We start from the raw sequence: 27778 nt of genomic DNA on the forward strand, positions 1-27778 counted from the left end.
AAAAAAAAAGCACAGACCACAACCAAACAAAATTCGAAGTGATCCTGTTCACATTTCAAACTCTGTGACTTCTCCATTCAGAGAAAAGAAATCGGTAAACACAAGACTTGTACTGAATGTAAAGCAAGATGATGAAAAAGACGTACATTTTAGTGACTAGAATTGTATTTAACAGGTGAAAGTTTTATCTAAGCTTTAGCAACAGTGACTATTCAATCTCATTTAAAAATTGTGAAATAAATGTAAAATAGATTGTCAAAGGGAATTGGTCACTAACAGAGGTTGACTAAGAGGATTGGATGTGTTTTGGTGTAGTAATTAAAAAAAAAAAGTCCTCTGTGCTACATTTTTCATACAGAATCCACCAAAATGCCTTTTCTGTAAGAATGACTAGTAGCATACAAGAACTACTAACCCCAAAGTGAAGAGATGTGAATGTATCATTACAATGACCATACACAACTGGATACTAATAATTCCTTTCACGTTTACGCATATATATCGAAGACATTAGGGTATAAATCTCAATTGTATAAAGGTCTATGGTTTTTTTTTTCCTGTGTAAACGATGATCAATTGAAATGATCATTATATGTCATAGATGGACAACATGTGTAAGATATCTTGAGTCTCCCAGAGTCCGGAAAAAAAGGTCTTACTGCAGCCGCATGGAATGTAAAGATGTCAAAATCGTTTGATACGTTTGTAGCCGCAGTTTGAGTTAAGTAAAAATGAGTTTGCATTGTCTTTACTAAAATAATATGTGGGCTGCCATTGCTGGTCTCGTTGCCTAGCTGTCATGCTGATCCAATAGTTTTCATACCTATAGGAGCACAGACCTGTAAACAAGTATACAGATGAGCAGTTGACTTCATAATCTGCTTGTTTTAGGACAATTGCTCAGTAAGTACTGAAAGCAGAGACAGCCAAGTGTCTAGTATTTTGAGAGGAATGACAATATCAGGCCACATAGTTCTCTTTTTTTGAATTACAGATCATATGAAACTTTGGGTCCCTTTAAATACCTCCTGCAGCAGTAACCAATGACCCAGCAGGGGGGAAAATCAGAACATAAGAGTATATTAGCTTGAGAATACAAAACAGAAAATGCTGATTATAGCATCCAATGTTTAAAGCGTAGGACTTTTTAAGTGCAGGAGAGAGAAAAAAAGCTAACTTTTTTTTTATTGATAAGACCTCCACTCTCCACTCCTACAAATCCTCTGAGCTTCTAAACTCTAATAACACCACATATTATATTGTACAGAGGCTATGCAGCTCCTAAGACATACACATATAGCAGGACAGGTCAGTCCTCAAGTCTGCTCTAGATAAAACAAAAATAGCTTTATTTTAATATATATTCTCTTTCATATCATTTATCTAGAAAGGATGCAAATAAACTTGTTCATACACTGCAAGTGAGCAAGCACTGATATGGAAAGGTGTGCATCTTATTTGTGCTTTCAAAACGTAGCAAAATCAGGCAATTACAAAAGTTACTTATATCCTGGCACAGCAAAATATCCCAGGGATTGGCCAGGACCTTCACTTGGGATAAAAAGAAATGTAGAAAATAGAAGTAGGAAGAAAAAAATGGTCCCTGCTTGTATAATCAAGGACTGATCTGTCAGTAGCTGCCTCTGTCAAGTAGTCATTTGCAACCTGAAGTGTTCCCTATCAGAATGTGTATTAGGAAACTACAGACAAATATACCATGCCTGGTTCACATACATGTATTACAGGAAGTTCTATTTAGCAGGTTACCTACCCAGCCATTTATACCTTATACCCGACTCTGCTAGATAGCTAAACATGTGCGGGGGCCTAAATCACAACTGCTCCAACTGGATGTCAAAATTGTTGGCAGACATTGGCAACTTTATGGGGCACAGAATTGCTTACAGTGTATCCCACTAGTTACTTTCAATGAATCTAGGCGTGTGGAGGGGTAGGAAGCTGTACTACTCCACCTCAAGCACCCAGCATTTTCTAGAGATGTTGGAATCTATTGGTTATATAGCAGAGTACCAGCAATTTTGGCTTTGGGCCCATAAACATGAAGGGAGCACAAGGTGGTCAGGCATGTTATGTTTGCAAAGGTAGAAATGCCCCTTTATACTGTACTGTTACTGCTGCCAACTTTTCGGTTGCCAAATAACAAGTCTTAAACTGATTACCAGTTGTGGACAACTTACTAATGCAAGATATTTTTACACAAGAATCTAGCTGAAGTTGTAAAAAGCAGATGAAGAGTAAAAATGCTACTATTATACCATCAAATCTATAAAGTTGTTACTTTCCTTAACTGCTTACTTGAATTTTGTGAAAAATCCTTCAGAGCAGCCAGGTTTTATAAGAGTTGGAATCAAAGCATAAGTGAAAAGTCTGGTACAGATATTTCATTATTGGTCTTCCTGACATACCACAACCCAATAAGATTAAATCATAAGCCAATTATGACTGGATGGATTTCGATTTTTAGAGCTGATTTACAGAAGTTCTGCCCATTTCTTGTATGATTATTATTGCTATGTTAGTTTCTTTTAGTGCATAGACAGGATCAAGTGCCTGGTATCAAGTGCCTGGTAACCAGAACATTTTAGATCTTAATTTTTTGTTCAAGGGACTAATCTATCTGTATCTATCAATGTACTGTATGCTGCACAACCTTCCTCAAGGGTTTTACATTTACTGCAGGTTCAAAATACAAAATATATGCGCACACAGAAAGTTTGCTCTATTTCCTTCATCTGTCATACAGTCAGACATACCTAAAATTCATGGTGCAGTTTGTTGATCTATGGGCCAAAGTGTGACACAGATTAAACGAATCTAAATCAGCCCTGTTAGTTGCTTATCCTCGCCATTTCCAATAGTGGTGATAAGTGTACATATGAATTTCATCTCTTGACTGATTTAACTAAAAGCATACTCACTAAAAAGGACCAACCATCCGATTTATGTACTGAACACCCAAAACCAGCTGTTAAATACAAAAACAAAAATTCATTAGCAAGTTTCGGTATTTGCAAAATGCACAGTGTACGAGTGTTAGCCTATGGACACCACTAAGTGCATGGGGGTGCTTGATCAGTAATCTCTTAAATTAGGCAGTGGCACCAAGAAACTTTAGATGATTGCTCTCCAATGCCTACATTTTAACTTCTGTATTTAGTTTCAATGGCTTCATTCTGGAAGCCTTTTAGTGTAAAAGTAAGGTTCTTTTATTTTTTGAGCCAGATAGAGATGTAGCAATGTTTAATGTTTGCGTTAGTAAACCAATTACACATCATTACCTTTGCATTAAAAGAGAAGAGGGTTCACTTTTAGCAGTCAGGTTGAGTTAAACAAATTGGCTGACAAGAGTTGCTGCACTTTGAATTTTGCCTAATAAGTCCAATATTGCTGATGGTAAATAAGTGAAACAATTACCATTTATCAAAGGAAGCCTGGCTGGGCTATTAGCTCATCAGAGCAATGATACAGGAGAAAGAATATGAACAATTCTGCAGAAAAAAAGGATTCACAGAAGGTATCAGCAACTGGAGAAATATTAGAAGCCAGTAGATGAAATGCTTCTGGAACATCATGCTGGAACTGCTGTACTTTTTTAAAGTGTCAATGCTCCTAAATACAGATCGCTGTGTTAAGAGTACTTCAGGGCAAAATAAGTATTCATTCATATATTGTGACCTCAGAAATGGTTTGTCTGTGACAGAGGAGGTCAAACAGCAAACCCTAATGAAACATGGTGTAACTAAAAAAGGAACACATTTTGTGAGGCTCAGGTTCTTTGTTGTTGTCCGGTGACCATACACGAAATAAAAGAAAATGTCACATTTTATTTTTCCTGTAACACAACTAGAGAAAAAAAAAAGTCTAGTTTACAAAAAATGTGGCTACGAGGTCATACTGACCTACGAGTCTCTGCTGTGTATATAAGACTAGAGCTATGTGGACATTATAAAGTGATGGTTCAAGCAAAGAGTCCACATCCTAAGAGGAATGTTGATTGCAGCCAAGCTGAATGATATTTCACAGTGTTTTCTGATGCCCGTTGGTGGATGCTGAATCGCTGGGCTCAGTAGACAGCTGAAATTTATCTAAACCTGTAAACATAGAACATGCAAATTAACAGGGATGTGGCGTCCAATGTTTGATGAAAGGAAATCTCCATATCCTAAAAAAATGTTATACAGTATATACAATATATACACAAAAAATAAAAACTCCACACAGATACACATTCATCAATATATCATAGATTTTTTTTAATGCAAAAGAGTGGAATCGTGCAAAAACAAGTTATCAGTCTCTAAAAATCAATATACAACAAAACAAGACTGTGAGAAGGATTTATGATTCAAAGAGGCAATCAGTTTTGCTACAGGGCTTATGTGTCAACAAGGAGCGCATTGCTGGGGAAAATATATTAGCCTCCTACTTTTCCTTTCACTGTCCAGTCACAAGCTGCGTGAAGGATGAAATGACAAGACTAGTAAGACTTTTATAGCCGTAGCAATGGAAATTTGAACTACTTTCTTTCTCCCAGTGCTGAAAAACATTTTATATATATAAAAAAAACAACTCTGCTAAACTATTTGAATGCTTATTAGTAACCATTACGTGTACATACCTATTGCTTTTAAAAGCTCCTCCCGAACAGCTGAGGTGAACTTTCTTACTAAACACAACGTTGTCACGACAGCAAATATAAAATTATATGTAACAACAATATAGAAGTTTCCCAACCAGTTAAATCGTCCAAAATCACCTAAGAGATCAAATCTTGTGATTCCTAGAAGAAAGAATAAGGGGAATGCATGGTTATTGATGCTCTAGCAGTGGTAAGAAGTATATCACGTTAATGGGTTAGGATTACAATAACTTGTGTGCAATAGCTGAAAAAACATAGGAGAAACTCGGCTGTATGTAAAAAATGGAACTGTAAAGAAATAATTTAAAAAAAACTTTTAAATGTACTTGTAGTGTTACTAAAAGTGGAGCTGAGTAAGTAATTCTGAATCAGGCAGGGCATTATTGCAAAAAGAGAAAGGCGATTTCCCTTCTGCAATAGTCATTCTTACTTGCCTGATCACTGTAGTGAAAAGTGAACTCGCAGCTCACTGCTGCTTGCAAGGAAACCAGGAAATCCCGGTATTCCCTGCACACTTCCCAAGACTCAAAGAACTCCTGTAATCTGTGCAGCAGTTACGACATGGCAGCCTAGCCAATCATGATGGCCAAAAATCACAACTAGGAAGAGAAGAAGGAAGCTGAAGAGGCAATTCTGAGTCTTTTTAAATTTAACAAACCTTAAAGTAGGTCAGACCAGAGCAGTATAGTTCCTCTGGTCCCTCAAACCTCTGTGAATTTTGAGCCAGGTACATTTTCTTCGGTTGGTTGCTTTCACTACAGACAACTTTTAGCACTGTGTGAATTTAGAAGAGTAAACCCAAATGTTCTATTCACAGGGCACCTCTCAGCACTGTACATTAGTTAGGTCTAGTTTAATAATTCATGTGGTTATGCTCTGCTCCACTATAGTATTCCAGCTGCCATAGTAAAACAATACAATGCACAAAATGCTGAGTATGAGTGCATATATTTTCTACGACTAACCCCATCTTGCTGTGAAATGCATCAGAAGTTGTTTCCTGGAAGCAGCTCCTTGTTGTATTGAATACGGTGCACTAAATTCCATTATCTACTTTAAAATAGTTTAATGTGCAGCAAGTTTCTTTCTCGTGTGTGATTCTGGGTCTTGTGAGCAGAACTTGTTTTCTTTTTCGGCATTCAGATTCCAATGTTCAGGTCCCATGAAAACTCACAATTCACCTCCTCCTTTTAATATAATGACTTTACTTTAAGGCATTCAGTTGGGGTTAAAGAGGGTGCTTTGTGTCTAGAGGAAGCAACACAGGGTGCATTACTAAGTTCCTCTAACCAGCAATAGTGGATACATGCTCATGGAAGTGAGGGTTATCAGTGCTAACAATAATAATAAACCTTCTCTCTGTTTTTTTTCAGGACAGGTGAATTCACTATGAGTAAATCCTGCAACAAGGCAAGATCACCAGCTATTTTTCCATGGATGAATAACTAAGAGAACGAATGGTATCCATGCAAATTATGTATAAAACTTTTACTGATTTTTACTGAGTCTCATAGGCTATTGCTATAGTTAGACTTCAACACATGACACAGCATTACATATATTTTAAAGCAAGTCTGTAAGAAAAGAAACAGGCATTGCCATTGCAGACCTTCCTCCAGAAATGCTATTTGACTGGCTGTATTTCCAACCCACTGAACTCTTTCGTTTCTGAATCACTGATAGGTATGCAATTAGTAGTCAAAATTATGTATGCACATTCCAGGTCAGTAACCCAAAACCAAAATGCAGGAGTTCAGTTTTGGCACTACCACTTTTAAAAGGAGAGGTCAACATGCAGCCTTCACCCAAAACCTGACAGTCTGATGTGGTGTCTTCTAATATCAAACAACCACTAGGGAAGGCTAAAGCTGCACACAGACACATCAAGTACTCAAGGAGCTGAAGTGTCATCATTCCTGAATAGGGAATTGAAAATCAGATGTGAATTGCTGGATTGCTTGTTCTATTCTTCCAGTTTGCCTTTCCCATCATGGTCTGTCCAGCTTCTCTTTGATTTAGGGAAGGGGAAAAGTTTCTTTTTTTTTTTTTTAATACTGTGAGAAGACCATGAATCTGTTTAACGTATTTATTCCCTTTCATGTATTGAAAAGCACTAGGCATAACATGTAATGCAATGCATGTTGATATTTTGCAAAGCACCACATGACTCACTGTACCCTAATGCAGTCTATTAATCCTGTTTGGACAGCTGTGTCTGTGCATTTGTTAGTGCTGCTCTAATTGTACCATCCTTCTTTTACCTTCTATCTTATTCTTTTATTTATCTCTATGGCAAACTATTCAGGAATGTCATTTGTAAGATTTGGGGCGGGGGAGGTGGGCTTTGCCATTAATTTGTTTTCTTTGTAACAACAATTGTACCCAGCAAGCACCCTTCCTCTCAATAACCAGTGTACATTACTACCAACTGTTACCAACAATCTCGTATTATAGAGAACACAAAATCAGCTTTGGAAACATGGAAACGGCGAACACGGCTTAAGTGACACAAAAGCTATTTGTTAGTTCCCACAGTATTTTTTTAATAACTGTTTACATACACATTTATACTTTTTTTTTTCCTGGGTAGAAACAGCCAAGTTAATCCAATATGTTAAGACGATTAAAATGAGAGAGGAAATGGAAACTGAATATACAAAAAGTAACATAAACCTTGTGAGACTACTCCTCCAGATACCATAAATCTTCAGAAAATGTTACCAGAAGATATAAATACATAATTCCAACAAGTGCCATTTCTTCATTGGATGAATTACAATATATCCAACCACCCGCTACTATATGGAGGTGGGCAACACTGCTCATTTATGAATACAGTACTGCAAATGAGTTTTGTCGCCCTTAAGATAGCAAGAAACCCTTTGGTCAAGCACTCTTCAGAGTTTTAATAAGATGTTTTGTTCACGGGACCATTTAAAGACAATAAAAAGACATACCTAATGTTCTTGACATGACCGGTAAAGCCGAGCTGAGCACCAGAATAGAGACGCAGTTACCGATGATCTGCAGCAGGAAACAGATGCATTTTAATTATTGTCATAAAATAAACTGAATTGCTGTGTAGGTTAGCAAATATCTATCTACATGATTCAAAGAAAAATGTATACTTGTGTGTCTGTTGATGGGGACATATACCACACCATCCCTCATACAAACACCTGCAGTCTATTGATAGAGATTAAGGCACTGATGCTTGCAGTGGTACCATACAGGAAAGATCCCTTTATGTCACTGGTAAAAAAGGGTCCATGAAATCATTGGCAGTTAGCTAAAAATCTAAATAGTGGAATGACTTTTCCTATTTTCTGTTAATGGGAAATTCTAGCATAAAGGTTTGGTCCAGCGTGGAAAGTAGTTTGGATGCAAATGTATATATCTGCATTACTTCTATTCCTTTTTTCTCTTGCTTTGTTCAGCAACATATTAATTCCTCACCCAGCATGTCAGTATAGCCTGTTCACTGGGTATCAAAATGTCTCCAATATACTTGTAGATAAAATGAGAAGGCATTCTGCACGGCTGAATAATAAGAACCTAGTGTAGCTGTTCAAAATTCAATTAAAGGCTTGTGACTGATGCTTCCCATAGCAAATGGCCTACAGACCGTTTTCATTGGTCACAACAATAATAAACAACAAACAATGGGCTGTAAACCATTGTTTTCACTCAGTAGTTTACTACAAATCCATGCTTGCCATTCATCATCTCATCCTCATTTTTGCATACAGAAGCACCTCATTCTAAGCCTGTACTTTCACCCAGGTTGATCGTACCGTACCAGTAGCAGATTTTTCCCATTTCAATGTCAAATTGATAGGCTGATCAAATTTTGATGGGAAGGACCAAGAATAGATTTTTGTAACAATAATCTAATAAAATAGTTACCAGTGTATAGTCAGCTTAAATTGATGTGTGTTTTCTAATCTGATCTCTTATTAAGGTTTCTATCCGAGCCTCTAGAAAGCTGTTATTCTAAGCTTATAGCACTTATAACAGATCGCCTTTTAGCCGGTAATTACCTTTACTTTTTACCACTTTTACATACAGGGTAAAATATTTTATTGCAAATTAATGTTAAAGTACAGTCTTGCTCTAAGTTGCACGGTGCATTTTTTTTTCCAGTGTTGTTCCAAACAATGCTTTTTTTCTATGTTAAATATTAGTTATGTTGGTCTTTTTCCTTCCATGAACACAATATGACAGAAGACTTTAGCAATGACAAATACATATGGCATGAAACTGCTATCAGCTTTCCTAAAACCGTGGAGTGCAGGACATTTTTTAGACAAAAAAACCATGACAAAATAGGCGGTTTAAAAATACTGTACATGACAATATCTCAGTCATGAAGCACCCCAAACATTCGTATTAGTTGGAGGATGACAGTGTAATACTTAGTGAACGAACCCAGAACCCTTTGACAAATATGGCACACGTGTGCCGTGGCTTAGTTTTTATTGGCACTGCAAATGGTTATTTTCTTCTCTTGTACTCCTGTTGAGTAAAGGTTTTCTAACTAGATTTCTTCTCATGAATTTTACTTTCATCGGAGCCAGAGAACACTTGTTTAAGACATTTCCAGACACAAGAGCAAAAAGCGTCATATGGGCAATTAAAAGAGACAATGCTTGCTCCTTAGTTACTGACCTCCCCAGCCAGCTTGTGGGAATATCCAACAAAAATAAATGTATACATTTGTGTCAAAGCATTACTTAACAGTTTCATTCTTCTCAGGCTGGTGTCAGGTTGTGCTAAGTCAAATTAGCTTTAACTTGTAAGAAGCCATTGAAAAGGTCCCCCTTCAGTCCTATTTTAATTATTTAAATTTGAATAACTGTATTCCATGAAGAAGCCGAAGTTCTTCAGTTTTCAAACAGGCTGAGTGAAGTACAGTTTGCACAGAGTTACTCATTAGCAATACGGAGCTTTGGGAAGAAAGAAAACTCTCTTTCACTGTGTTTCTATGGCCGGTTAACAAGCCCAGTAATTGCAGGCCTTTTTTTCCCCCCAAACAAGTGAATGGACGGTGTCCAAACTAAACACAGCTCACATCCCTTTTTCCCACTCATTGGGGATTTAGAGTATCTTCCCGTTTGTGTTTACGCAGATTACCAACAAAGAGCAATCCCTGCAAATGAGCCATATGGGGAATGTACTTTCCTAGGTGACAACTCAAGGCTAAAGCTCAGATTGGCTTTTTTTTGTTACTTACCTGTAACAAGCTTGCATTGTATGTTTGTTCTCAAGTATATAAAATTAGCTTGAATATTTTTCATACCCCTTTACTGTGCGAAATATTCCTCTAATTTGGATATTGCAAATTACCATTGGCAAGATGTTATTAAGGACATTTGTGTATATCTTTAACAGTAATTAGGCACTAGACTCTGGAGAGGTATTTGGCAACCTTTTTAACATTGTAGAACCCCTTGAACTAACCTTTGTGTTCTCGGGGAACCCCCACTGTAATTACTATATATAGAGCTTACAGTATGTTAGTGTGGTGGTCAGTAAGAAGAATGTCACTGCTGGCCAGTGGGAAGAATATCACCTTACAGACAGCCAAAAAGATCATTGATATCAGTTAAATTGACCTGAGAGTCATAAATTGTTCAATGCTCAAGTAACCCCTAGCAATAACAACCCTTGCAAGAACCATAGGATTCCACAGAACCCTGGTGGAGAATTACGGATCTAGAGAGTGGCAGACAGTATCATATTATTTCTTCCCCATTTTTGTACTAAATGTTTACAGTTTTACTCTCAAGCATTTATACTGTGTAAAGTGACCAAGGCTACAAGTTAGAACTACTTTTGGCTAACTGTTTCCATTTTGTATTCAGTTCTGGCCATTGGAGGGGGCGTAGCTATATAATGGAGGAGTAAGGAGGACGCATTAGGACCTCCGCAGCTTCCAGGGTGATACTGCCAGACTTAGCTGGCTACATGGACCACTCTACACCCTGGCACAGATGCCTAGGTTCCGGAAATCTAAGGGACCAAAAAAACCGCCTGGTAGTGCGAGTCTTTTCCACGGACAAGATGGCGCCTGTGCATGCTTCCACCTCACGCAACGAGGCTGAGGAGTGTGCTCCCTCACCTGCTTCTTCCTCTCAGCAGCTGCAGGACACAGGCTTGTCTCCTGCCTCCTCTCCCTCACCATCGTAATTACCGGCTCCTGTGCTTGTTTCCATCTCGTGACCCGGGGCTGGAGAGTGTGCTCACTCACCTGCTCCTTCCGCTCAGCAACTACAGGACACAGGATTGCTCCTGCCTCCCTCACCACCGCGTCTAATGGCGCCTTCGCCAACCGGATCTACTTCTGCCACACCTGCCTGGTGAATTCAGTGCTTTGCTCCATTTTATTGGAGATGGAGGGCACTGTGAAGAAAGAGCTTGACTCCTTCAGGCAGCATATCCAGACTCTGGAGGTGAATGTTGTCACTCTGGAAACTTCATCCTCTCAGGCTTTTTCCAGGATTACAGCTCTGGAGTCATCTCAAATGCAAGTACAATCTGCTTTATCTACACTCTCTCTAAGAATTGATGACCAAGAAAACAGAAGTCACTGCAACAACCTGCAACTTAAAAGGTATCCCTGAGGCCACGACACATGTTGACCTCCAGGCTACTGTGCACACCATACCTAATATGATTCTAGACCACCCTGTGGATGAACATATTGAGTTGGATAGAATACATAGAGTGGGCCCTAGGCAGAGAGCTGGTGCTGACCGCCTGAGGGATGTTTTTTGTAGAGTCCAATTTTTTGGCGTCAAGGATCAAATTGCCCGCAAGGCTTGGCAAAAGGGCCCCATTGATTTTGATTGGGCTCAGGTACATATAAATCCAGACATTTCCGGTCGCACACTTCGTATGCGCCGCATGTTGAGACCTCTACTAGATGTCATTACAGCTCAAGGTGCATCCTACAGACGGAGTCACCCCTTTCATCTGATTGTGAACTCACGGAATGCAAATTTCACTCTGCACACTCCTGCACAACTCCCAGCTCAATTTGAGTTTTTGAGGGCGAACCCCAACTGGCTGGATTTATCAGAGGAACCCCTTGGACGCCCTCCTAGATCATCCACGACAGGCTCTTTAAGACTGAGATATAGGCCATTGGCACCCCCTGCCTCGCGACCGCGCTGTTCAGTATCTGCTTCTGAATTGTGATGTGGGCCTGATGCTCTCTTCTGCCAAACTATTGTTTTCCTTGTGGATGGTTGCATTTTCTTAATTTTTTTTAACTTCATCCCTGGGACACCAGCCCACTTCTAAGAGAGACGTTCATATCCTTTGCTTGGAGACACTGATCAGTTTTGTTTATATTCTTCACGCTGAGGAGACTTTGTTTTGTTTTCGGGACACCTACCACATCTTCCAGCCCCAACCGAGGGGGTTTAGGACTGAAGTCCAAGCAGATGAGTATAAAAAATGTTTGCTGATTATTACACTATAAGGACTTGTACCACATTTGTGTAGGATTATAATGTAATATGGACTCTGTTAAATGATTTTGCTTTTTTTTTTTATATGGTTGCACTTATCCCCTCAGTCAATTTGTACTCCATACATAAACTGGTCAAATTTGTTGGTTTTCTAGGTTTATCACCTGATCACTCAGAGATGGGTTACTATATGCTATGTGTTATTTTATTCTCCCCATGGATGCATACTGCACCTGAAGGTTAATCTATTTGGTTGCGATGTGTTCATATCCCCTTTTTTTTCCTGTGTGTCATCTTTACATAATGTGCTGGGAAATTTGATTTGATTGGCCTTTCTTAGTTTTCAGTTCTGGCTATTGAATAGAACACTAGCTTGTCTGTCAGTGAAGTTATATGCAAAGCACTTGAGTGAATAAGAAAATCCATTTTTTTTTCTTTAATATGTTCCACTAGGAAATTAAATAGGGAGAAAGATAGGTCAAGTTCTCAAAGCTTGAAGTAATTTAGGTTAGTAAATGTAAAGGTATTGCAGTAAAGTACATTAAACCAAGCCAAAATAAGGCTTCAACCTTTTAACATTTTATAGGGCCACATTTTCTGTAATTGGAAATGCAGTTGTCCTCCCCCTTCAGTGCCCTATGCTGGCAAAGCTGACTATCAGCCACACCCCTATTTACAAGCATCCTCCCACAGACCTATATTGCAGAGGAAGATGGGAGTTTATACTGGATCAGTTACTGAATCCCTATTACATAGTCACAAAATTCTCATTGCTCAATGAACCCCTAGCAACCTCTAAAGCAGGGGTGTCAACTCAAATATACAGTGGGCCAAAAAAAAAAAACAGACAGTCGCGGGCCAACCTTGAAATTTATTGAAAAAATTGAGGTAGGCTAAATCTTATGAGCGGCCCGCCGCTGGAACTCCCTCTTCACTGAAATAGCTACATTTCCTGGCATTACTTGCGTCTATAAAACCGTCCAATGTGGGGCCACACATAGGCAGAGAGCTCGCAGGTCTAAAGACGCGAGTAATGCCGGGAATTGTAGTAACGGTGCTATTTCAATGCAGCAGTGGGCCAGCTGCAGTTTATATTTAGGATTCCTTTGGGGGCCAAAAAAAAGGACGTTGAAGGCCAGAGTTTGACACCCCTGCTCTAGAGGAACCCTTGTTCTGAAACTCTGATAGAAGGTCTGCCTGACTACATATATTTCTGTGACTTTAACTAAACTTTAAGAACACATAAATCTATATTACATATCACATAAATCTATAACACATACATCTATAACAGGTTACCAGCCAGTGATCTAACCTTTGTCATTGTTGTGTCATCCTTCCTGGGAGTGAAAGTTCTAAAAAAGCGCAGGCTATAAAAGCCAACAACAGAAGAAACCATCAGATAGCTGTGTATTAAGGAAAGGAAACTTTGTAAAGGAAAAGATTCTTTGCGATAGATATGATTTATTTATTGAGATGATAAAGATTTGATTTTTTGCTCTATACATGCTAAAGTAAGAGCACAACACCTGAGGTGACTGTTGAATCCAAACTCATTCAACCACATCCATTATCTAAAATTAGTTTGGTCTGGTATAACAAACCTTTTCTTTTTTTTGAATATCCCAATCAACTGTTTCTGTTCCAAACATTTGCAAATACCAATGTATGCAACTTAAATTACACGATGGCTCTGAAATCACCATCTAGCTCTTGACTATGTATTCACCAGCATTGGCATATATATTGAAAAACCGGTCTAATAAAAAAGTATTGCAATATTGATGACCTCTATTCTCCTTAGGAGAAAAAACAGAAAAGCAGTCTGTATTACTCCCCTTCTCTATGGTGCTGTCCTCTGAAGCAGCGGTTGCCAACCAGTGGTCCGTGGACCACCAGAAAATTTTGGTGGTCCACAGAAAAATTTGGACATTTGCAATTTTTATTTTGTATTAATAATAAAACAAAAATAATATTCTAATAAATTCTCTATATTCTGAATGACAATTTTCACCTTTATATTGCACTAAATTCACGAACTGTACTAGAGACGGAAAAACGGAAGAGAGTCGCAGAGTGACATCAGTGTAGTCTTAAGTTGTATGAGGCAATCATTGCCAAGCTGTACGCTTCAGTATTGTTTAAGGTAAGTATGACCTTAACTGTGTATTTTCTTTAACGGTTATATTTAATGGCATCAATTAGTTTGACTTTGATAACTATCATTTCTGGTTTGGTCTTAGATTCAAATGAAATAAACCCATAATAAGTGTGAAAAAGCAAACAATGATAATAGTAACAATAGTAATACTTCACTTATCTGTGAGCTAATCAATGAATTGGAGCCTCCACAGTCCTTGTCAGGCACCATTAGGAAGATCATTATTTTACAATTGTATATATCTTTTAAATAAAAATCATATTAATGGTCCACGGAGTTTAAAACTATGAATTTAGTGGTCCGTGAGGTTGGAAAGGTTGGCGACCGCTGCTCTAAAGTATCCTGTAAGATGTTCTCAGTCTTCCAGATTGAATGACACCTAGTATCAAGCAATTTGGTAGGCTAATAGGATACTGAGAACCCATCAGATACTAATGAATAATGATACTAGGAAAGCATAACCCCCTAAGTAGACATCACCAAAATGTTTTACACTCACAGGGTAAGTTATCAGGGGTTGCTCTCTACATCAAGTGGCACTGTCATGAATAAAATATATGGGCTGCCTTATGTAACCTCTTCTTAGTAAATTATCCCCAGTTGTCATACTGACACTTTATTGTTGTATTGTATTTTCAGGGTCTTTGACCTAAAACAAGTATAGAGATAAAGAATTTTGACCTAAAGACATGACTGTTCCTGGTCCTTGTGTCAAAGGCATCAGCAATGGCAGCCCCTTCATATATTATTTTAAGTTACCAATCCTAATCCCCTAATCTTGAGATATTCCCACCATTTCTGGTTCCATTTAAATTACATTAAAACACCAATAGATAATTTCATACTCCTCTGCTGTATTCGCCATATATGCAAAGCACTAATAATATTTGTTTTTTATGGATATATTGACCATATTCCAAGGATACAAAATTAAAATGATTTCTAACACAGCTCCAGCAAATCCAAAAGTGAACAACGAAGCATTTCCAATACCTGGGCTCTAAAAGAAAGAAAACAAAAGTTATACCTAAATATGACTGACAAATCTACAAATACGTCAAGTAAAAATATGTCAAACCATTAATGTATATTGCTTCTAAACTTTAGGAGCACTCCTGAAGTATTTGTATCAAAAAAAAGTGGAACACTACCTTATTTTCTTGTAATCAGGTATCTAAACAAACAGCTTTGTTTACAACAGGTACTAAAAAAATTGGAAAACAAATAAAAGAAGCCTAGAGCTCCTCCTGCTGAATAAATATTAGACAGAATATGAACCATCCCTGCTTTCATACCTTTACCCCTTACGGAAAACAGCAATTTTAACATTTCCAGTATAGGCCTGCTTAATCTATAAATAAAATATATAAAAAAAAAGGAAATAGGAGAAAATAAGATTTTAAGGCAGAAGGTGAAAAAATAGTTAAGGGCTGATTAGGGCTAATTTAGTGTTATTAAGGGTTGAATAAGAATACATTTGCTATACACTTGCTTAAAACAGTAGCCTGTAGTAGAAGTGATCATTCAAGGAAAGCTTGTAATTGCCTATAATACATGTTTATCTTTAGAATTAACATAATAAATACAAATGAAGTACAATATATTGAATATACTGTATGAGGAAGCTTTTTTTTTGTGATCATCTGTTTAATGTGTCAATATTAGGTCAAAGTGGAACTAAACCCCAATACTCACCTGTTCCAGTTGTGTCGCAGGGCGCATCCATCTTCTACCTTCTTCTCTTACTAGAGACTATCTTCAACCATTGTGATTGGGTGAGATGATGTAACTCCTGTGCAGGTGCACAGGAATTTATTAGTTCCCAACACTTGGGAGGGAAGCTGGGATTATCGGGTATCCCTGGTAACAAATGCGGAACTGCACATGAATATCTGGGTGGTGATTAAGGTAAGATCAAATATTCCGAAAGGACATCGCCTTTTCCTTTCTGCAATAAACACCTGCCTGATCATTTATTTTTTAAAGTGGGTTTTTTATTCCATTTATTATTTATAAACAACATTTTGGATATATACAATTCAGTTGGAATTCTTTTAACAAAACTTAAACAAAAGTTAACTCTGAATTCCAGGTTCAGTAGTAAAACAGTAGGTAATTATATATTTATATAAGACTAACATTAATACGTAAATCTGTTTCAGTATGAGCCTGCAATAAAACTCATAGAATGGAAGAAGGGACAAAACTGTGAGCCAGTTAAGTATGAAAACACTGCAAATTACTGTTTAGAAAATGCATACAGGGAGGAGCACAGAAACAATACCAAGAAATCACTGCTGGTGCGTCACTGCTCAATCACAGGTTGAAGTCCTTTAAACTGCAGTACAATAAACTGGGAAGACCAGGACCAGGCAAATGCTATCTGGCAAAGGTTCCTAGATCACAAAACTAGCTGAATAGAATTGGAAATGTCTTTACAGATAAAGCCAATCTATATGTATCTATATATTTGCCTGGAGTTGAGCCTTATGTTTTATGTATAGGTTATGATTCTAAAGGTGCTTATATAAGAATGTTAAGAAAGAAATGTCTGCAGTGCACATTTTTCAGTGAAACGTAAACATAAGCGTTGCAACTGCTAATATCCTAAACCAGACTTCAACCCCCCTAGTGTTCTAATTCTGTCCAAATTTCCATGCAAAAAGTGTTACATTTTTTTTTGCATGGAGATTTATTTTACATTGTAGGCTATAATTCTTAGGCATACCTCACCGAAATATGTCCAATATTTAAAAAAATTTAATAATAAACTTTAAATAAAAAAACACAAAAATCTGTTTAAAAAATAATTAAACGTGTAATATAACAGTACAGTAGCTTGTATATTATATATATATATATATATATAATATATTATAAGAAAATTTCTTTGTATTGGACTCAATACAGGTATTCAATACAGCTATGTATTGAATTCAATACAAAAGTATTTGAATTTCCTGCCGATCCTCCCGCCCACACCGACGTCACCGGGAAACCCCGGAGATCGACTCTGCGGCTAAGTTTAAAAGCGACCCCGAGTGTGACTCGGGAATACTACTTTTTGCATGGAAAATCCACCCCAAGTCACACTCGGGATTACCGCTAGGGGGGGTTAAAGATGCACAGGCCAGGCAACAGCTCCTTTTTCTTTCTCATGTTCATCTTTTTCAGGTTGCTTGCAATTTGGTTTCCTTAGAATCATATATAATTTTAAAAAACCTTTGATCATAAAGGGGTTAATATTTACATAACACAAAAGTTAAGACATGCCTAAATATAAAAAAAAATGAAAACAGTACATCCAGACAGACCAGACACATTATTATGCTGTAAGAATTGCCTAATGATTCTTGTTTAGCATAAATCAATTCCTACACACGATGGGATCAGAGCTTTGGCCTACATCCAGGTTCTGTAGCTTGCAGACATCCACCACAGCCATTGTACAAGGTATCATCATCAAAAAATCTAGGACAGGTTCTAAAGGAGAATGTACCACTTATGCCAAAAAATGGAAAGGCAGACAACAGCTTGTTTCATTAAACTGCTCTTTACACCTGTGCAGGCTTTGACAAAAGCAAAACCAGTGAGGTACTTTTTTTCTAAGGATTATTTTACAAGGGAACAAAACTCAATTCCATCTATGAATATTTTATGAAACATTTCATTTTTCACTAAAAACCTTTTAGTACATCTAAAGACGAGGGTCCTTGAACACAGTAGATTTCAGGGGTCTCTGCAATTCATAAAGTGTATGTAAAGCCAAAAGTGCTCACTTTCAATCGTCACATATTAGGGGCAAAACAAAGACGTTACACTTCAATTCCCATTGACTCATGTTGTAGCTCAGCCTTTTAGACCAATTTAGGAATAAATAAGGTCTTCAGGGAACCCATGCTATAAATATTGTATCCACAGGTCACAGTACATTAGTGTGGTGGTCAGCGAGAAGAATGCCTCTTACATTGCTGGTAAAAATGTCACCCTTCCACATAGCCAAAAAGATCAATGATGCCACTTACACTGACCTGACAGGCACAAATTGATCATTGTTCAGGGAACCCTGGTTGAGATACACTGCTAGCTATGTCCATTCATATGTTGATGCTTAAGCAAACTTTCACACCAGGAAATGCAAAGAATAACCAACATATTACTAAATGCTTGTAAAGGTGAATATGTAAATATATGTAATCAGGGCCTCTTATTAAATGGAAAGGTTAAATGCAAAAGGTTAAGTGCAACACTCGGCATGGTATTACATCACAAGTTTTTGATAGCCTTAAATACTGGCTGCATGCATGAGGTAAAGAATTTCTATATCAACTAATCACACTAAGCATTTTTGTCTGCTGTTGTTAAATACCCATACCGAAATTGTATAGCCAGTACCTCTAGACCAGCTCTTCTCCTGGAAGCCATGAAACCTGGAGACACTTTATTCAAACAACTAGCTACTAAAATCCTGGGCTTGGCAACAAACGCTCCCTACTAGAAGCTTGTTATGCATTGCAATTGATAGCTTTCCAAGTCAGAGGAGTTAAATCTGCCCGTAGCCAAGGGCTCCTAATGTGCTTGTCAAAAAAACAAAAAAGTAAAATCTATAAGATCAAAACTCTATAAACTATAATCTATAAATCAATATAACATCAAATATGTGCCATTGTACCTTTGAACCTTTTGGCATTGCTGTCTCGTCCACGAGTAATCTCAAAATATTGCAGGACACCAGAATAACTGAAAAGGACTGAAAAAGTTGATAGAGAACAGTCAGCAAACAGTCATTTTTTCAATTAATAACCAATCCCTATAACAAAAAGCTAAAAACATTACCGTTGCGATGAGAAGCAGTATCATTACAGCCGGGTAGATTAAGTTTCTCTCCCAGACAGAGGCTTTCTTGCGTCTTTCTTTTAAAAACAAAGCATAGGCAAAGTGGGAAAGCATGAAATAAACACTCAACAAAATTTCATTGCATTACGTCATCTAGGAAAAACAGACATTTTACAACCTTCCTGCCTTTGATATGGGTTTCACTAGAAGGTGACATTGCAGTTCAAGATTTAACCTACACAACTAACTGTGGGTAAACCAAGTGTTGCTGTACATCCATAAAATACATTGTTTCCCCATGGGAACCATTGTATATAGAAGACACTATTCAGCCTTCCATACATGATATATACAACAGTACAAGGATCCCACTACCAATTTCAATGTGACTATTAAAAATGGAAATTTCTCTATGTAGATCTTTATATATATTTTACAAATCAACCATTATTGACCAATGAGTCAACCTATGAATGTTAATAGAGAGACTTTCAACTGCTTATTGGACATAACTTTTTATTTATATACATCCCACGCAGTATATTGAATTGTAACTTTTTTTTTTTTATACGATTTCTTCCTGAGCATTTACAAAACATCTGATTGTTGAGCCAGTAATGCTGGACTTTCTCCTTATCAGGAGCTAAGCAGAACTGAAAGAGGCCAGTTCTAATAGCAATTAGGCTGAAAAGTGAAATCAAAAAAGTGTATAGAAGCAAATTGCTGACAGGATAACTTTTTGTGGGTTAAATGTGCTTGCACATTTCACTACATCTCATAGGAGTAGGAGGAGGATCAATCATCTGTGACCATGTGACACCTGAAGTAGGAACAGATGCCAGATTATATTTCCCGGGATTCATGCATTTGAGTAAAACTCACGTGAAAGGGCAGAACTTGAGCAATGGTAAGACCTCAATTTGGTAACAGGAAACTAAAAGGCATACAAGGTCAGGTAAATGACCAGCTATGGGCAGGTACAGCTAATAAATGGTTTTTCCAATTTGAAAAGTTTAGTTGTAAAGATAATACCTCTAATTTGCATTAAATAATATACTGCGAGTACTGCGAGAATTTGCCATCTTTAATTTTGGTTTTAGTTGGCCTTAACAGCTAACATACTGGTAACAAGAAAATTTTAGGACTAGTGGAGCACATAAAGCGACTGACCCTGGCCTGAAGTGCTTGGATTGTGGTTAAACATTAACCAGAACACCATGGGTTACATTTATAGTGTGGAGATCAACCCACCTAGTTTAGACTTCATGCTCTTGGCATTCATAAGGTCATGCTCAATCTTCTTCGCATGATTATCTACAGCAGAAAATCCTCCTGTTGAACCAAAAATATGTATACATAAATACATAACGCATTAAAATAAAAGTGTTCTTCCTTTTACCTAGCCATCATCAGTCTTAACCCAGGATCTTCCATTTTTTTCCTGCTCCCTGATGGCCAGTGACAGTCTCAGGAAAAAAAAAGTCTATATCACAACAGTTGCACTTTTACAGTGGTTTTGCTTTTGTAACCAGATTCACCCACCTATCTGTTGGTCTGAGGGAACTAGACAATTACTTAACGTAACTGCTTTCACATTTAACCCAATAGTTTGCTAAAGAAGTCTTATAATGAGAGTGGTTAGTTCTCACATCTGCCAGACAAAAGTCACAAAACAAGAATTTATTACCCAAATAATAAATTTTCAGCTTTGCACATAACTGGGGTGCCCAACAAAGGGTCATTTTTTGGAGCATCCAACAGCTTGGGTAATTGGGCTACCAGCCACAAATTAAATTTTGTTTTTATTTTGGAAGTAACCCTCAAGTTGAATTATACATTGCACAGATTTTAGCAGAGCCATACCTTTCTCTGTCCAGAAGAAATTGCTATTAGTCTTTTCTGAAATAGATTTCCAAATTAGATAGTCCGCCTTTGTTATCAACTAAGTAATCTCACTGATTAAATAAAATCTACAAGTAGGTGCATCAATTTGTGAAAGAAATGAATGTTAGAAAATATCTCAGCAAAAGTAAGACTACTACAGCAGTAAATGCATCCAATTTCACTCGTACCCTGGTGTAGCTGCAGTCATGAAACTGCTAAATCTTATTAGCATTTAGTATAATTTTACTATATATAATGTATAATGTTAAGCTCCTGCCAAACCTACCTATGGATTGGCTTGAAAAGTTATGCTGACTTATTATGCACCTGGCTTTTATGCTTGTTTCTGGTGTTACTGTTGTCACAGAGGGATTACCAGCTTTGAATTATTTAACAAGCAAATTCGTACCAGAAGAACTGCAATATGTCTGCCACATTTGGCTGCACTGAATGTTTTAAATCAGGTAGGCATTAAAGATGTATTCAATTAATTTTGGCTACTGTGAAAACTTTTCCTTGGATTTTTCTCAAAACTCAAAAACTATATATATTGTAACTCCACTGTGCCTAATTCTAGCATGCAGCCACTAATGTTCACAGAGTGATGAAGTGATACATAAAGATAAGATTCCAAAATCTTGTAAAATGTGGCCACCTACTTAGGATTAAAAAAAAGGAAAATACTTGAGTGGCCTTAAAGGGGAAAAAAACAAAATAAAGACTAGAGACTCAACAAACAAACAATGGTAAAAAATATTCTTGCAGGTATAAGGATTTTTCTTTTCAATCACATGACTTTGATTTTCAGATCTCACTGGACTCTGAAAATAATGGTCTCTTCACCTTGAGCCGTCAGTTGTGTGAATTGAAGTTTTTGACCAGGGATTAATGTATTATTGGAAGTGAGTTTTCTGTGTCATTACACTAGGTTGTAGCAGGTGGTGACGTAGTACACACATATATACACAGGTGGCACTGTGACGCTGAAAGGAGTGTAAAGATGAAACATTTTATGGTAAAGTCTGAAAAACACTAATATTTTGTTTTATTTATAGTTCATATTTTTATTTTTCCCCAAAGAAAGTTAAATGTTATTGGTGCCCATATTGGCACAGGTGTACCAGAGCTGCTTTGTGAATCAAAGAAGTGCCTACTGCTCTATGTCATAATAGTCTAGCCAACAGATCAAGATGGTAGACAAGACTTGTATAGACTAGTTCTATAAAGTGATGGATTCTCTGTGCAAACCACAAAGCAGCTCATTTAAGGTCAATTTAACTGTATTATTCTGTTTTTCTTCCAGTCCCAACACTGGGTTTTAGTACCTCAAAGGAAATTGTAAGAGTATCTATTTGCATTCCCTGCAGGTGATTGGCATCTCTATACCAATTAGTTTGAAATTACACTGTTACTAGCATGCAATAAAAACAGCACCTTTCATCTTTGTTAAGTTTGCAAAGATACCGTCTAACCCAATAACTTTGATCAAGTACAGATTTTTGATCCTGCCCCACCCGTCTCTGTGGATTTTGGAAAACTAATAGCTGTGGGCATTTTTTTTTAATTTATTATAAAAAGCAGTGCTTTATTCTTTTCATTGAGAACCTGATGCTGTATGTGAAATTTAAGATGCTGGAAGGCTCCCCTCTCCAATCTTTTTTTTGGGGGGAGTTGTATTGACAAATCAAAATGCTTAATTGTGTGCTAGTGACCTGAAAGCCAAGTTCTGGATGCAGGGCAGGATGGCACATAATTATACATTTTGCTACACAACTCTTGTGAAACTTCCTATGTATAATTTGGGTGTAATTAGATATTAAGGAATGTGTCGGGGTTAATCAAAAGGCAAAGTGTCAGGGATTTGTTTGTGTACGAGATAAGCACCAACATTCCTGATGTTTTACAGCACTGAGTTGGAATCATTTTCAGAAAACTTAAAAGAAGGATTCAAGTTTTTAACCACATTTGCAAGAAATACAAATGTAAAAGTTTGAGTGTCAGTCAAAAGAAACCTCTTCATTTCATATCATTTTAAATTAAAATTTTCAGTGTGAAAGAAGTTAACAAAAAGTGCTGCAGGAACAAATTGCACCTAAAAGTAACACACAACTTTTATCTACCTGCCAAATTTACAAGCAAACAACAGCATAGAATATTGCATGTCCTGCTGAAATCAGAGCAATAAATATTTCTTGTGGTTTGGTATTTATTATTATTATTAATAAAGAGGATTTATAAAGTACCAACATATTATGGAGCGCTGTACATTAAATAAGGTTTGCAAATGACAAACAGATACAGACAGTGACACACGAGGAGAGGACCCTGCCCAGAAGAGCTTACAATCTAGGAAGCCAGTTGGTTACAAATTTTTGTCATGCTATGTTTCTAGAACATAAACACTCTAACGTGATCTTGCATGGAATGAACTGCATGTTTAATGTCAAACTGAAGATATTTAATAACTCTCATGTAAGGGACTATGTAGACTTTCCAAAACCTTCAGCTTTTGTTTTGTGAAGTAATTCCTGCTTGATGAAGAGTTATCCATACTATTCCTTCAGTCTTTTCTAGTTCCTCCAAGTTAATATTTGTCACATTTTGGGAATACCTGTAGATCCAGACTCCCACTAAAACTTCAGAATGTTCTGTCTTTGACAAAGCTGCTAGTGGTGTGGACTTTAGGCTGCTAATGTCCTAGATGTCATACATTCTGTGTGTTTCTAACTACTGCAGAGCTGACCATCCCTTGGATTTACACCATTAATGACTGCAATATTCACAGAGTAGCCATTCTATTTGCAATACCTTTACCCCACCAGACTTACACCTTTAAACAAAATGAATTTCTACTTGAACTCTCCATCAACCAACAAAAAATGTAAACACATTTGGAGGGATGAACAAACTGAATAAATGATCAATTCTTGTTCAAGGGTCAAAAAAAAATTAACAGTAAAATGCCACGTTCAAATACTAAATCTAGACCCTGGAGCCCTTCCTACATCATATCAGACATAACCCTAACATTTCCAGTATATCTCTCTTAAGAAGAAAATACAAAGTTTCTAAGTTTGGGGATGATTTATAATTTTGTTTTCTCTATCCATGGGTATATTATCAGTCTCTCCCTGCCTAATCTACTTGCTGAATTCCAGTGGTATAGGAATTTCTCATTTTAAAATCTACAAAAATTCTATGACAGAATGTTCCAGTCTCAAAACTACATTTTCTTTTCATTGGATGTCCTCCACCATAATCTAGGATATTGAGAGATTTCTCTAATATATACACACGTCTTCTATCATAAACCTATTCTTCTAAAAAAAAGTTTGACAAACTCAACGCATTTAGCAGAAAATACATTCAGTTTCTTTAAGTAATTAAAAGAACATTGCATAGGAACAAATAATAAATAATCTGTAGGCATTAATTCACAAAGGAAAGGGTGCCTGTAATGAGAAGGGAAGCAGCGCAAGCATCCATGTCACCAAAATGGTAACAATAGAGTCCAACAAAATCTTAAATAAAAATACCAGTAAAAATAACTAAAACAATAGTAACGTATTGAAAATCAATGACTGAGAGAATACTGCCTGATCAAGTGAACATGGATTATCCATGAATATTGCCACTTTTGTCTCTATACAATTTTCTTTCAATAACAAGAAGCAAAATGTATCTGCTGTAAAACGCATTTAAATTCAAGTCAAACTTGTTGAAAAGAATATTATTATTACAATTATTATTATTAAACACTATGTATATAGCGCCGACATATTATGCAGCGCTGTACATTATATAGGGGTTGCAAATGACAGAGAGATACAGACAGTGACATAGGCGGAGGAAAGGACCCTGGCCCAAAGAGCTTACAATCTAAGAGCTGTGGAAGCAACAAACATTAGGAGGGAGATATGCATTGGTTTATGATGTTATCTTTACATTTGTAAAATCTGAATATCACTATTGAATATTATGTTGTTATGGAGGCATTGTTTTTTTACATTGTGTCCTCAATAAACATGCTATTTTTTTAGTAATTAATTTATTAGATGGATATTTTTGGAGACAATGCCTTAAAAGTCCTACATTTTTACAACTTCGCTCCACTTTTGATGGACAAAGAAAACTATGTGTATTCCATTTTATTCTTCATAACAAAGCAAACTGCTAATCTATAACTTGTACGTATTAGAGAAAAACAAAAAAAGAAAAGATAAAACTTCAGCAGCCCAAATTTCTACTCCCATTAGCATGTGAGTGCCAGAGTGATAGCAGCATGTTGCTTTGATTAAAACGTCTGCTGATAAAGGGACTGGCAAGCTTTCCAGAGCACCAAGTAAGAGACAGACACTAATCCTTCAGTGAATTCAGAACAAAGTGCTAATATGCAAGCTTAGAGACCTTATAGCTTTGTAGTGAGAAAATTGGATTAAGGGTGATTACTGCACCTATACCTTTATAGGAAGCTAATTTCTCATACATATAAAATGATATTCAGAAGTCTAGACATTCCACTGGGAACTTGCATCATTCTACAGTTAGAAACCTGTTTGCCATTCTCCTTATAAAACCCAAATAGAATTCTTGAAAAAAGCAATTGGTGTATCTCCCACTTTCAAGAATGACATCTTATTTAGAAGCACACTTAAACAACTGCAATTACCAGGCCATGTCAACCTGAACAACTGACTAAAGTGCAAGTAACCAGAGCAAGTTTGGGGTGTCTGGAGTTGGCAAAAAAAAAGTATTGACTCCTATTAAATGTAAATTGTTCTGGAAATATGCAGTATGTAAAAATGTCCTATTTCACAGAGAACAGTCATGATAAAGTAGTTCACCACTGTAATTATTAGGCCCACTGAAGAGTTGTCACTAGTATAAAGTCAAAGTATAAAATCATCGGAGCTATAATGCAGCCTAACATTTATACATCTTTGTAATATGGATTATATTTGGCTGATGAAAAATATTCCTTTAATAATATTATGAAATTTTTGCTTAGTGTTGATAAAATTTATTCAGGGTTATACAGTGAGTTACTTTTTTCATATTTAAGTCCCCTGCACACAGAGTGTTGTGGGAAAGAAGAGATGTTGTTTATCACCGCATGCATGCTTTACACACTGGGATGCACTCTATTTTTATATAAATGATGTTGGTTTAGGGTACTGCGAGTACTTTGAAATGTATAGGCTCTTAATAAAATCATAAATAAAAAACTTTGTTTTCATTTAGTGTTGTTAGTTTAAAATTTAGGCATAAACTTTACATGCTGGAAATAACATTATATGGTAGTGTCAGCTTCCTGGCCAGGAGTTCTTATTCTCAAAAGCAGACCCTGTCTTCAAATAGCTTTAAATGGCTGAGCTTTGGCAGTGAATAAATGCAGTTTATGTTGTGTTTTAATCAACATGGAACATTAGCATACATCAGAATGTTTAAATTAAAGGAATCTGAGTCAAGGGTAGTATAAAATGAGGAGTTCATCCTGCAATTAACACATAACAAATCATCTTTCATCAAACTTCAGTGGGCTAAAACCTAAAACAAAGTAAAAAGTAAAAGTAAAAAAAAACAAATAAAGGACAGCACAGGCACAGGGCTGGAGATGCTGGGGATCAACTCACTAGGAGGTAGTTGAAGAGTAAGAACCCCATATATTCTTCAGCAATACCAGCTTAGCGGTCAGTTGAAAGCATTTATCTTTACCGTCTATATCAGCCATTATGACCTTTTTAACACGAAGGAACCTTTACAATACCTTTCAGGTATTCGGGAACCTGTTCCATAATTACTATATCCACAGCTCACAGTACACTAGTGTAGGAGTCAGTGGGAAGAATGCATCCTATTTTGCTGGGCAGCAGGATGTGAAGTAGAAAAAACATATTAGTGACTCCAACATTATGTTTTAAAAGAAAATGCCACAAAAAAAAAAAAAAAAAAAAATGTAATAACTACTTACGTTAGAGCCACTTCCTGTCTATATGCACTGCACCAATGGTTTAATGCCAGCTTCCTAATGAGAACAAAGGTGGATCATTCCTATACATGTATTTTTAAACAACCACTTGTACTATGGGTGCATCTGACTAACAACACAGAACAATTGTGAGACAGTTGGCAATTCATAAAAAGAGAATGAATAAACCAGAACCTTCATGGTAGGATCACCCACTACTCATTTAGTGAAATCTGCATATTTCAAAAGTTTTATTTCTGCCATTCCTGGATCTGGTTAGTTCCTCTAAATTCCTTTCTAATAAAAATTTGGCAGCTTGACAGGAAGTAAGGGGAATCCTCTTCTCTTCAGTGCAGCCCCCAATAGCAATAAAACAGATACATTTAGTTAGAGGGTGTTGATTAGAATCTACGTTAAAAAAAATATAAATGGACATACAATTTTAGGTTTATATGTGCTTTTAAGGATTGGAGTTTAGACCAGGTTTAATGAGCAACTCATTGTAGCAGAAGGAAAAATCTTGGTAAAATTTCAAGATATGAATGTCTACAAAAAGTCCAAAAATTACTTTGTGGTTAAGAAGCTTAACAAATAATGTCTCACACCATTCAGCTAAATAATGAGAAGCTACAACATCAATTACATGAGCAAAGAGAAAGATTTAATACTCGGTCAATAGTGTTCCACTCAGCAAAAACTGGAATCCGCAATGAACAATGCAGGACTGTGACTGCACCAGCGGACAATCTAATACAAAGTGAACTGCTGAATTCCATCTTCGTTGCTCAATGCCA

At 36.8% G+C, this 27778-nt stretch overlaps 1 protein-coding gene across 2 annotated transcripts in view; it reads right to left on the bottom strand.

The window, feature by feature from the left end:
• Positions 1 to 973: 973 nt before the first annotated feature.
• The window catches only part of LMBR1 (limb development membrane protein 1), a 78008-nt gene continuing 51203 nt past the window's right edge, over positions 974 to 27778 (bottom strand). For both annotated transcript variants that reach the window (XM_072412597.1, XM_072412598.1), the window contains exons 10-17: positions 20384 to 20464; positions 19133 to 19209; positions 18969 to 19046; positions 15223 to 15296; positions 13451 to 13541; positions 7618 to 7684; positions 4640 to 4801; positions 974 to 4112 (exon numbers count right to left, since the gene is read on the bottom strand). In XM_072412597.1, coding sequence (XP_072268698.1) covers positions 4039 to 4112; positions 4640 to 4801; positions 7618 to 7684; positions 13451 to 13541; positions 15223 to 15296; positions 18969 to 19046; positions 19133 to 19209; positions 20384 to 20464 — 704 coding nt within the window. In that variant the 3' untranslated portion in view covers positions 974 to 4038. The remainder of the gene's footprint in view (positions 4113 to 4639; positions 4802 to 7617; positions 7685 to 13450; positions 13542 to 15222; positions 15297 to 18968; positions 19047 to 19132; positions 19210 to 20383; positions 20465 to 27778) is intronic.

The sequence above is a fragment of the Pyxicephalus adspersus genome, chromosome 5 (assembly GCF_032062135.1).
Source record: "Pyxicephalus adspersus chromosome 5, UCB_Pads_2.0, whole genome shotgun sequence".
Classification (NCBI taxonomy): domain Eukaryota; kingdom Metazoa; phylum Chordata; class Amphibia; order Anura; family Pyxicephalidae; genus Pyxicephalus; species Pyxicephalus adspersus.